General features: G+C 39.0%; 1 protein-coding gene across 3 annotated transcripts in view; it reads left to right on the top strand.

The window, feature by feature from the left end:
- The window catches only part of PRKD1 (protein kinase D1), a 102,831-nt gene that overhangs the window by 65,473 nt on the left and 24,676 nt on the right, over positions 1–12,682 (top strand). The window contains exons 4-7 of one of the 3 annotated variants that reach the window (XM_083611984.1): positions 4,278–4,409; positions 5,297–5,457; positions 8,984–9,007; positions 12,223–12,430. In XM_083611984.1, the coding sequence (XP_083468110.1) occupies positions 4,278–4,409; positions 5,297–5,457; positions 8,984–9,007; positions 12,223–12,430 (525 nt within the window). Of the gene's footprint in view, positions 1–4,277; positions 4,410–4,960; positions 5,132–5,296; positions 5,458–8,983; positions 9,008–12,222; positions 12,431–12,682 lie in introns of those variants that run through there. The other 2 variants (XM_083611983.1, XM_083611982.1) reach the window with 2 other exon arrangements.

Below are 12,682 nucleotides of genomic sequence, written 5' to 3'. Positions count from 1 at the left end.
CATCAAGCCCTCAGTAGTGTGGCACCTGTCTGGCACAGAGAGAGAATTTTCTCCTTTGTTCCATCATGACCTAATAATCAAAACAGAATGGTGTCTTCACTGTCTGAACACAAAAGAAGAAGGCTATGTACACAATACTATTTACTCTATACCCACTAAGCTCCCACCCCTGGTTTTTGAAGCAATATGCACATGACATTAGCCACTGTATTCTGTAGTTTCATGAGAAATATTTAATTGCATTTTTTCCTCAGTTTCATCTGAATTGAAAACTTAGGGCATGTTCACTTTGTAGTTAAACTGAGGTGTGTACACTTGAGACAGCTGCGCTGTGCATGCGGACGACTGTGTATACACAGATGACAACTTCACAAATAGTTAAGAGCGTACTTGCATCCCAAACCCTTTCCTCATGCTGGTGTGGACAAACTGGCTGACTTAGAAACACATCAGATCTAACTGATGTGTACAGCAATGTGCAAATGAAATTTGAAGTACAGCGGGGGGGGGGGGGGAGAGAATGACCTTGCTCCATTTTAAACTGGTAATAGCTAAAGAGAAAAGCATTCTAGAAGACTGTGGTGCAGTTTTGAATATCCCTTCCTCTGGAGTGCATTGCCAGAATCTGAATAATCTTTTAGAAGTGTTGTTAATTATGAGCAAGCAGGAATAATAATAATAATAATAATAATAATAATAATAATAATAATAATAATAATAAATTTTATTTATATCCCGCCCTCCCCAGCCGAAGCCGGGCTCAGGGCGGCTAACAACAATCAAATAATCAAACAATCAAATAAACCAACATTCTAAAAATATTTCATTATAAAAATTAATTAAAATCAAGTTGATGGCAACCATTAAGCAAAACTCTGTGCAGGTTGCCAGAGGAGGGAGTCAGGCTGCGCCCTGACCAAAGGCCTGGTGGAACAACTCTGTCTTGCAGGCCCTGCGGAAAGATGTCAGGTCCCGCAGGGCCCTAGTCTCTTGTGACAGAGCGTTCCACCAGATTGGAGCCGCAGCCGAGAAGGCCCTGGCTCTAGTTGAGGCCAGCCTAACCTCTCTGAGGCCTGGGACCTTCAGGATGTTTTTATTTGCAGACCGTAGGTTTCTTTGTGGGGCATACCAGGAGAGGCGGTCCCGTAGGTACGAGGGTCCTAGGCCATATAGGGCTTTAAAGGTTAAAACCAGCACCTTAAACCTGATCCTGTACTCCACCGGGAGCCAGTGCAGCTGGTATAGTACCGGATGAATGTGGTCTCGCAGCGAAGACCCCATAAGGAGTCTTGCCACGGCATTCTGCACCCGCTGGAGTTTCTGGGTCAGTCTCAAGGGCAGCCCCACGTAGAGCGAGTTACAATAATCCAGTCTGGAGGTGACCATCGCATGGATCACAGTGGCTAGGTCAGGGCGAGAGAGATAAGGGGCCAACTGCTTAGCCCCTTATATTTGACTAAGTTGACTAAGTTTTCTGTTTGTAGTTCTCTTAAGCTGTTATTACTGCCAGCATATTTAAGAAGGTACAAAAGAGAAGTTGAAGTAAATAAACCAATACATAAGTGATTAAAGAAAAATGAATTTTCTGTTGTCAGAAATGTGTGATGATCATGATCTTAACTATTTAAATGGGATGGTGGGGGGGAGAAGTTCATGTAAGGGAGGAGAGGAAGGAAGTGTACATGTGCCAGATTGCTGGTGGTGTGCTAGCCTGCAAAGTGTTCCTTAAGAGACCAGGCACTATTACATATATACCAACCTAACGACTTGTGCTTAGCCCAGCCTTTGCCACCTGATGCACACTTACTCTCTTTTTTTTTTTAAAATAATATTTATTGAGTTTTTTCATAATTTCTCCAATCATACAATTTTAAGCATCACTTATTTTGACTTATTCGACCTCCCTCAACTCCTCTGATAATCATCCATACTTAATTTCTTATCAACACATTCCTTAATTATAGTATTACCATTTTAATACATCTTCCCGTCCTCTTTTACCTTTTTTGCAATATTCCTTATTTTTTTCACAAAGCTTCTTTGAAACACACTAGCGTTGTATTTTCCTCACATACAGTTTTCAAATAATCTCTAAATTTCCCCCAGTCCTCTAGAAACTCATAGTCTCTCTGAAGTCTGATTTTCCCAGTTAATTTATCGAGTTCTGCGAAGTTTGTCAGTTTTTCTCTCCATTCTTCAATATTTGGAAGTTCTTTCTGCTTCCATCTTTGAGCTAGCAATATTCTCGCAGCTGTTATTGCGTATTGGAAGATTTTGCGATCCCTCCTCTTTATATCATTTCTAGTTATTCCCAGCAGGAAGGTCTCTGGTTTCTTCACAAAGCTATATTTCAGCATTTTCTTTAACTCATTATAAACCAGTTCCCAGAATCCCTTCACTTTTTTGCACTCCCACCACATATGTATGAATGTACCCTCCTTCTCCCCGCATTTCCAACATTTATTACAGATTTTATACATTTTTGCTAATTTAGCAGGGGTCATATACCATCTATATACCATCTTCATGGTGTTTTCCTTCAACGTAGTGCATGCTGTAAACTTCAAGTTTTCATTCCATATTTTTTGCCAATCTTCCAAATCTATACTGTACCCTAAATCCCTGGCCCAATGGATCATTACTGCTTTGACTTCCTCATCCAACGTATACCATTCCAATAGAATTTTATACATTTTTGAGATTATCTTACAATCATTGTTAACAATTTCTATTTGGAATTTCGAATCTTTTTCCTTATACCCTCTCTCTTTCATATCCTTTTTGAACATATTACTGATGCACACTTACTCTCAGACCCAGCCAGAAGAGCCAAACTTGCTGGATCTTATGGGAGCTGTAGTCTGTAGTTCAAATCCTTTGGAGGGCACCAGGTTAATCTATCAGCCATAGCCTAGAAATCCCTCCTCCATTTAGCTAGTTGAGAAGATCCAACAGCATTCTTCTGTTTTTTTGGAGACGGTGGAATAGATGTTTCTTATTGCCAGGCTGAATTTATTTTTATTTTTATTTTAAACTGCACTTTTAACCCTGCAACACAGTGGTTGATCTGCTTTTCTGTACTTTATAGCACTGCATACTTTTGGAAATGTAACTTTAGCTGGAATGATACAGTTTACGTTCCACATATGCTGCAGAATTTCACTTTTACTGTCCTCTTGAAATAGCAAACCTTTGTTTTATACTTAAGTCAAACAAAGGTCTTAGAACTTAAAGCTCTTGTGCCAAAATGCCTCAGGCATTCTATTGTTTGACAAGTAAGACGCAGTGATAAAGTAAGTTGTAAGTGTAGCACTTATGACTATATGACAGTATTTCCTGATGAATAACTTTTCACATTTATACAATTTATACATTTACACACATACACAGACTCAGAAAGTTTTTGCAGAAAGTAAATAAAGGATCACCAGCATCATGCTTGTGAGTGCAATGATCTCCTTCAAGTCTTTCCCAGGTACCCACAAAGCCTCTTGAGTCCCCACCCCCCACTGTCCCCTTAGTCATAAGGTGACATTTTCTCTTCTGTCAAGTTTGTGGAACTGAAGGAGAATGTTGCATATGACTTTGACCTAAATCTCTTAGAAAAATGAATTGTCTCTCTGTGTGCGGTTTCTCTCTTTCTGCCTCTTGAGAGGGGGGTCTAATTGAGAGGGGGAGATAAGTAACCAGAACAGGTGGTGCCCATGGCTCTTGCTCAATGATATAATTTGATAATGGACCCAAAAAGGTTGGCAAACCCTGCAATTATGAGTTAAAAAAATACAAATTGGCATCCAATTTGCATGAGCAACACAGTACATGATGAAATTTAAGGCACAGAAGGACTGCTTGTCAGTATCTTTCCCTGAATATGAATTCTTCTTATGAATGATATAGCCTTCAGTGATTGAGCCTGAAGTATCCATAGATCCTTTCTGCCAAAGTATCCTAGTGGTTGGATAAGGCTTTTAGTAATGTCATAGGGTTGGGATTAGAAATGGATGAAGTTCAATCTAGGCTGTAACTGGGGCTTCCATTGGTAACAATAGTTTGGTTTTATATAGAAGAGCTCATGATTGAAACCAAAGAAAATGCAGAAATCTTTTCCCAATATGTTTTTTTACTCCCTGCTATTATCAGTTTATCTGAGCTAAACCACTTGCTGAAAAAGAGTAGCTTTTTAACGTAGCAAGATTAGGCACAGTTAGGCCTCCATAATCATCATTGTCGTCATCACATTTCATTTTAAACTTTTGGGAAATCTTTTCTTTCACCAGCTTCTGCAACATTTGAAGACTTTCAGATTCGACCCCATGCTCTGTTTGTTCATTCGTACAGAGCACCAGCCTTTTGCGACCACTGCGGAGAAATGCTGTGGGGTCTTGTACGGCAGGGACTCAAATGCGAGGGTGAGTTAAAGATTGGCCTCTGTGCATTTGCAAAAGAAGTCTCCAGATACATTGCAAGTGATATAAATACTCAAAAATTCTGGGCAGCAACAAAGAAATCAATCAAGTTTAGACCATACAATCATAACCCCCCTCCTTGGAAAATTCTTTATGCTCTCTCTTATTTTATTATGATTAATTCAGTAATAAACCACTTTGAGGTTTTAGTACAATCAACTGGTATATAAATCTTGTGAAAATAAATAAATAAGTAGTACTAATTACTACTGAGGTTCATGGTCAGATTTACAATCTCATTCACTTCTATTGCTTGCTCAGATTTACAATCTCATTCACTTCTATTGGAGACGTCTGCTTTTATGGGATAAAGAGGCAACAACAGGGGGTGCTGCTGAGGTGGGAGGAAAATCATTAAGCTTGACTTAGGCATGCACATTCAAATGCGCATGCGCATTTGTGCCCACCTAAACCTATCTTTCACCTGTCCCCATACATGCTGCATGATTTGGTAGACGCAATTGTTCTTTTCCTCTTTCATGTACCGTAACCAGGTCATCTCCAACTAAACCATGCTTTCAGTAGACCTACTGAAATGTAGGGAAATGCAAGAAAACGGTCTACTGGTTGCCATTGTTCACAATGACACCTCCTTTTATCCCTGATCCAAATGCAAGCCAGAGCCATCCTAAGGAAGCACTCTCAGCTGGCTCAGGAAATCAAGGGTTAGTGCCCAACTTACTGAGATACCACCTAAACTCCGCACTGTTGAATAAACTTGCTTATTCAAAAGCAGGCATTTAAGAAATCCTTTCCAAATTACTAGTTTTCATCCGTTGCTTTAGATTGACACAATCTGAAATCAGCATTATTATTTTTTTAATTTTCAGGATGTGGCCTAAACTATCACAAGAGATGTGCATTTAAGATCCCTAACAACTGCAGTTGTGTCCGGAAGAGACGGCTTTCAAATGTTTCCTTGACAGGACTTAGTAATATCAGGACAGTGTCTGCAGAATTTTCACCTACTACTACAGATGAAACTCTACTGGTACAAAATTTATAAATATTAAACATAGCAGGTTCTAGAATAATAAATGAATGACTTTTGAGCACTTGATCATTACTTTTCTACAGAAAATATGCATATATATATTTCCAGAAATCTGCACACAGTAATATACCATGAAAAAAACGCACCAGTTATTATGTGCTAGACCACTGCAACAGGGCTGGCTCAAGACTTTGTCTTGATGATATGAAGGGCAAGATGGAGGTCCCTCCTCTTCTCACATATAGAAGCTGACTGGACAGATATTGAATTCCACACAGATGGATGCCCTTGTCAAACATTCCTTGTGCATAAGGAAGTTCTAGTGTGTTCATGAAGCTCTCTTGCATCCATATGCTTCCTTATTCACTGATTTATTCACTGATTTATATAATGGCACCATACATGTTGGCCTGACAGACACCCACACCTGGTAAAATTTTAATATAAATGTTAATGTGCAGAATATTGCATGCCATAATCAGCTAGCCTGCCACAGAAAACGAAAGCTAGATTCACTCTTAATCAGCTTTAAAAACATCTATTACTTGCACTTATCATGCTAGACCTATATAGATTATAGTTTGAACTATTACATTAATAAAAATAACAAAAGATCCCCTCCCTTATCCAAAATACAAACATTGCTCTAAATAAACTCTCATTGGGTTTAAAAAGTAATTACTTATACATTCCACATGTTTTCTTACATGTGCATCTTTCCCATGCATATTTTTTCTCAGTGCACTCCCCCCCCCCCAAATACATATTTTACCAACTGAAACTGTTTGAGCTTTCTTTTTCTTATGGAGTCACATTCCATATTTGAGCTGTAATATCCATTAGAACAGAGTCTGTTTATAATATGCCAGCACTAAAAAGCTCCAATAAGAATTATGAGCACCCACTGTCTTAGCAAAGTCTGAAGAGTAATAAGGTTTTAAAAACCCTCTGGTGTAATTCCTGTTCTCTTAATGTGATATGTTGCTACTTAGTTACATGCATGATTAAGTAACATAGCAACGCGGCCCCTCGATACACAGTGCCCAGTCCAATAAATAAGGTCACTACAGAAGTGTTATCAGCATTTTTTTCATATCTTTTGGGGGTGCATAATAATTTTCAGTGAATTTCAGTGGTCTTAGCGATGGAGGTTCAGTGGTCTTAGCACTGGAGCTGCTGCTGTTGTTTAGTCATTTGGTCGTGTCCGACTCTTCGTGACCCCATGGACTAGAGCATGCCAGGCACTCCGGTCTTCCACTGCCTCCCGCAGTTTGGTCAAACTCATGTTGGTAGCTTCGAGAACACTGTCCAACCATCTCGTCCTCTGTTGTCCCCTTCTCCTAGCGCCATCAATCTTTCCCAGCACCACTGGAGCTGTACCCGGGTTCAAATCCCCATTCAGGCACACACATTCATTGGGTTGGCCTTGCTATACTATTGACTCTTCCCAATCAGTTAACAGCAGGACCTGCGAGAGGAACTTGCTGACAGGAATTGCTGTGGAAAGGAGAGCGCTACATCTCAGTAGAGCAAAGGCTTTACCTGCAGAAGGCATCAGATGACCAGATACAAGAGAGAACAGGCTTTCCTAAGCTTTAATAGTTGCATGACAATCTTCACAGGCTGCATTTTTTATTTTTTTTCTCTTCTACACAACTATTAAAGCTGTAGGAGCTCTGTCTACCCTTTGCATCTGGTCACACCATGAAGGCTCTAGGTTCATTCCCTGGCAACTCTGGATAGCAGGATTGTAAAATACCCCCTTTTCTCTGATGCCTTAGAAAGTCATTGGTCATCAAAAGTAGGCTATAGGCTACTAGGGTAGATGAGAAAATTAGTGGACTTGCTTTATCTCCGTACGGAGATAAAGATAAAATCTTACAAAGCACACTGCACTTTGAAAGTGAGATGTAAGAATAATAAAAAAAACAATTATAATAATTAATACACAGAGCACTAAAGAGCTGTGGGGCAAGCCCAGGGGCTTAAGGACACTTACTAGGATTTTGTCGTCTTCTTAAGCAGCAGGGTCACAATCTGCCTTTAAATATTTCCTCCATGTCCAAAACGACTTACTACTGTGACAAATCAGAAGCTCACTGTCCTCAACACATGGAAGTACCTGCAATGTTCCTTGGACATTTCCAACAATAGTCGGGATTTATCACTGGGATGTAGTGTTTGAAGAAGAAGAAATTTCACTAGACAATCTCAAACTCTTTGGCTTGGTCAAAGGGGCTGACACATTTACACAACACAAATTGCTGTCTTTCACTACAGGACTTATAACAGATTTATTGGCAATTCAAGTGGCAGTAAGGCCATAACCTAAATAAGAATGTGTAAACATTTGCATTGGCACCTTTGAAGAGTTCAGAAAGTCCCATTGTAAGACATATTTTGTGAGATTGTGCCAGCATAGCTCTTGGGGCACTTCATACAAAGTGCTTTTGTTCTGATGCAGGAAATCTTAAGTGTGGGTGAGACATTACTTTCTCACATGTCTTTCTCATGTGATACGTGGCAAGAAAACAACGGGGGGAAATGATTCTTGCTTTAAAATTGTGCATTTAAATGTATATTCAAAACATTTTATCTGTGTTGTGAATACCAGTCAAGTATTATTAATTGAAGTTCTATTATTTGAACATTTTCAGTTGATTCCACAAAGGCAAGGACACCCAAGAATGGCAACCTGCCTTTATCAGTGTATCATGGTAGCACCTGATAACCATGATAGCAAAGACAGGAGTGACTCTGGGATAATATTTGACAAGTCCATTTGCAAATATTTTTTAAAGCTTCAGGACAGATTTCATTTTAGGACAAGCTCAGTCTTCTAAGATAAGTTTAGAGGCAAACTTCATCTAGACAAAAACAATAAAACTAGATATTATTTACTTACAGTTAAATAAATGTGTAATCCTATGCATGTCTGCTCAGAAGTAATTTCTGTTGAGTTCAATGGGACTTATTTCCATGTAATTTTGTACAGATTTGTAGCTTTTGATCATATAAAAAATGCCTATCTATATCTCCTAGATATGCCACCATCCAAACACAAGAAGGGAAGTATCAGTAGGTTTGAAGAAGTACACAAATCAGTAGTGGGGGTGGGAAGACTATAGCTCCTAGTTGGAATAGGGGCATTCCACACTTCAACATTTTGTTGCAGGTCCCATTTGTTGGAAGTACATACAAATAACAATGGGATTAATCATCTTTTTTTGTAATCCAAAGATTCTATACATTTTGTTTTTGCAATTTTTGAAAGTTTTTTTCATTACTAACTCTCTAACCCTCTGAATCCTATTTGAAGCCCCAAAGGGAACATTGAAATATTTAAAATAAGCAAACAAATATAATAAAAGTTTGAACAAATAATAGTGTTGGTAGATAAATGCAGACTGGTTAAACTTTTTGTTATTATTTGAACAATTGAACTTTATATTTGCTTCCCAAATAACATGGCTTTATGTTTTGTTTTTCTCTGTTTGTTTTGACTGCGGTCTTCCTTATCTAGATTCCTACAAGCCCTAGCTTTGAGGTATGTACTTCTTTTATACTCCTAATATGGCTAAATGGTAAATGCTTAGCAATTCAAATTTTGCAGTGAATTAATTTCATAATGAAAGTAGTGCTGTGCCACTTTTCTTTTATTTGGAAATGTGGTCATACTTTTCATGTATTTTGATCTTAAAATGTATTTTCAACCCCAAAATTAGAAGTTCAGATGCTCTTTTGTAGTTCAGTCTTGGGTGATCTCCAACTAACCCGTTCTCAGAGTTGACTCACTGAAATCATAGGAACACAAGAAGTCTGACCATTGGACTATTCTAGTTCATTAGCATCCACACTCACTGGTAATGGCTCAAGCTTGGCTGTAAAGGATAAAATATTCCTTTGCAGGCACATCTTGAATTCAAACCACACCAGTAAAAGAACTCTGTGGGTTTTGAAGTCACTTCAATACCCACTTTCGGCAGAGATCAGCTATCTCTCAGGATAACTGTTCACAAAAGGGCTTGAAGTTACCACTGCTCAGTTGCCTGGGTCCATAAAAACCCTCAAGCTACATAGATATGCACATGTGGTTGGTGCTCTTTTTCAAACAGCAGCTCTGAACCATTTGCCCAACCATATGTGAAGCTGGGGCAGGGGCAAGCAATTATCTGTACAGCAATTACCTTTGCCTGTACAGTGGTACCTCAGGTTAAGTACTTAATTCGTTCTGGAGGTCCGTTCTTAACCTGAAACTGTTCTTAACCTGAAGCACCACTTTAGCTAATGGGGCCTCCCGCTGCCACCGCGCGATTTCTGTTCTCATCCTGAAGCAAAGTTCTTAACCCGAGGTTCTATTTCTGGGTTAGTGGAGTCTGTAACCTGAAGCGTATGTAACCTGAAGCGTATGTAACCTGAGGTACCACTGTATAAGTCATATATTCAGTCTATGACATCTCCAGTTAGAAAAGACATTGGAGCGCTCCTGCTATATGTTTGTATGACGTGTGTGTGTGTGTGTGTGTGTGAGTGGGTTGGCTGTTTTTTATAAGTAAAACCCACAGAAGGCTGCTTAAAATAAAATAAATATAATTTCCAACAATAATAAAGTAGTATACAGTTAAAGGCTCCTGCAAAGCTCACAACTTTAATGAAACCACTGATAATAAATAAACAAAAACAAAAACAGCATTTTCAACCAACCCAAGAAGTTCAGTAGCAGCACAGAACATCGCTCCCAAATAAGCCAGCAAAAATAAATAGGTGATAGCTTCACGGAGGTCAAGTGGCAGTGAATTCCTATGATGTGGGGCCACTACTGATAACTCCCTTTGTGCCTACCAATTTCACTGGTCTTAGTAGTGGACAAGTGGGCTCCGTCTTGATCTTATGGTATGTGTGTAGGCAGTCCTTCAAACAGCTCTGACTCAAGTTTTTAAAGGTAGTATTTTAAAAATATTAATATTTTAATAGACATCATAAAATAGTCTCTCCAGGCATATTCCAGGCCTGTAAGTCCTAAATGAACCAAGTAAAAGAGAGAACAGACAAGCCATTGTTGCTATTTAGCAGCTGTCACTCTCTTATTTCAATCAATATTTCAATTCATCCACAAAGACCTTGCTGTTGTCATGTAGAAGCAGATGCCATTGCTTTAGATGCGTTGTAGCTTCTGTTAGCCTACCCAGATCTCTTTAGCTACCTTTTTAATTTTGTTGTTAAAAAAGGACACAAAGCTGAAACGTCTTTTAAAATTTGATTTTCTACTAAATTGTACCGAAGACAACATACCTTGCTTATTTTTAATCACGTAAGTACAATACAGCCTGCCTTATAATATTTTTATGGCTTGGGTTGAATCAGCTTTACTGAAACAGCTGGGCAGCTGTCCAATTAAATATCTGCACATGTGAAACCTTCTTAGGGTTTGCAGAAGGTGCTTGAAATACAGTGCTGTCCAGTCTGAAAGCAATATACTTCTTGAGAAATAATTGTACTGATTTGCTTAGTGCCTGGAGGGGTTGCTGGCTTCTGTAGTTTCCATAATGTAATCTAGTTAAGCAATTGTTTCCTGGTAAATGTCCAGGCTTCCTGAGTCAGGAATCTGGCTGGCTACCCGGAAAAAAAAAAATTATTCACATCTCTCTTTAACTAACCACCAACACATTGGATAAATAAGTATGAGTCCAGAGCAGTAGATCTTACTTTTAGCAGGCATTTTTACAATAAATTTGTATTTTCTGAGAAAAGCCTTAGCTCTTGCCCTACATTGTTAGAATTATAGAACTGTAGAGTTGGAAGGAACCCCAAGGGTCATCTAGTCCAACCCCCTGCAAAGCAGGAAAGTCAACTAAAGCATCCATGACAGATGACCATCCAACCTCTACTTAAAAATCTCCAAGGAAAGAGAATCCACAAAACTCCATCCAATGACAAAGGTGGTATTTTGTAGCTGTCACCCAGCTTAAAAAAAAAAACTTAGCTAATTGTGTTTATAATTGATTTATTACTTACTCAATTAATGCATAAATTTGCATGTGTTAAGGAAGAGTAAAAAGCATCTCTCATTTTAAAGTATACTGAGTCAATCCGTTCTGGGGAAAAATGCAATGCAAAAATAGCAACTGTGCACCTAGTCCTTCAGCAATGCCCAAGACTTTCCCGTGCCCTGACATTTATTGGTACCACACTTCCCTGAAGTTTGATTTTCACAACAAAAGCTGCCATGGAAGGTGAGGGAGTGGAGAGGGCAGTGACAAGCCCATGCAATGGCTAGATAGATAAAGATATAGATAAAACACACATGTGCACATATGATATACGATATATGATACGATACGATATATGATACGATACGATATACGATATCTTTATTGTCATTGTCCCATGCAGAACAATGAAATTGAAAACTACATAAAACTACTACAAAACTACATAAAACTACTACAAAACTACATAAAACATTCAAAAACCCCTAAAAACTCTGAAACCCCATTTTAAAATACACTATACTATAGAGACCCCTTATGCTGCGTTTAGAACCAGAATTGCATTTGCGTAGAAACTGTTTCTCAGGCGGCTAGTCCTGGCCTTTATAAGCCTGTACCTTCTTCCAGAAGGCAGAAGCTGGAAGTGATCATTTCCGTGTGTACTATGCACACACGCACAGCCAAATTTGAATGTACAAGGTATATGTTTGTTAAAAACAGCGTCTGCTAAAATGACTTTTTAAACATCTGCCTCCATATATGCACATTCTAGCAAAAATCACCTCCGGAGTCTTTTGGGAGAGAGAAGAGATCCAATTCACAGTCATACATTGGGCGACCTATTCAACTTGACAAGATTTTGCTTTCCAAGGTTAAAGTGCCTCATACGTTTGTGATCCATTCATATACACGGCCAACCGTCTGTCAGTATTGTAAGAAGCTACTCAAGGGACTTTTTAGACAGGGATTGCAATGCAAAGGTAAGTGTATTTAAGAACTCAGAGGAGCTCTGTCATATGCTTCCAAGAATTCCAGTTATGTATTTTTAAAAGTTCATATGTGTGTTTTTGTTTTGCTGCTGCTACTTATGGGGTTGGATCCAGAGATAAGTGCACGCAGAAGTTGCCTCTGCCTAATCTTGGGGGATCCCCTTCCCCCATGCCAAGCCATCACATGCAACAAGAACCCTGACCTATGGCAAGGATGGGAGGCTGCTGAGGGTGGAAGGAGGG

This window comes from Podarcis filfolensis (assembly GCF_964270895.1).
Source record: "Podarcis filfolensis genome assembly, chromosome: 1".
Lineage (NCBI taxonomy): Eukaryota > Metazoa > Chordata > Lepidosauria > Squamata > Lacertidae > Podarcis > Podarcis filfolensis.
Note: the sequence above shows the minus strand (reverse complement) of the source record. Positions and strands in the feature narration are given on the sequence as shown.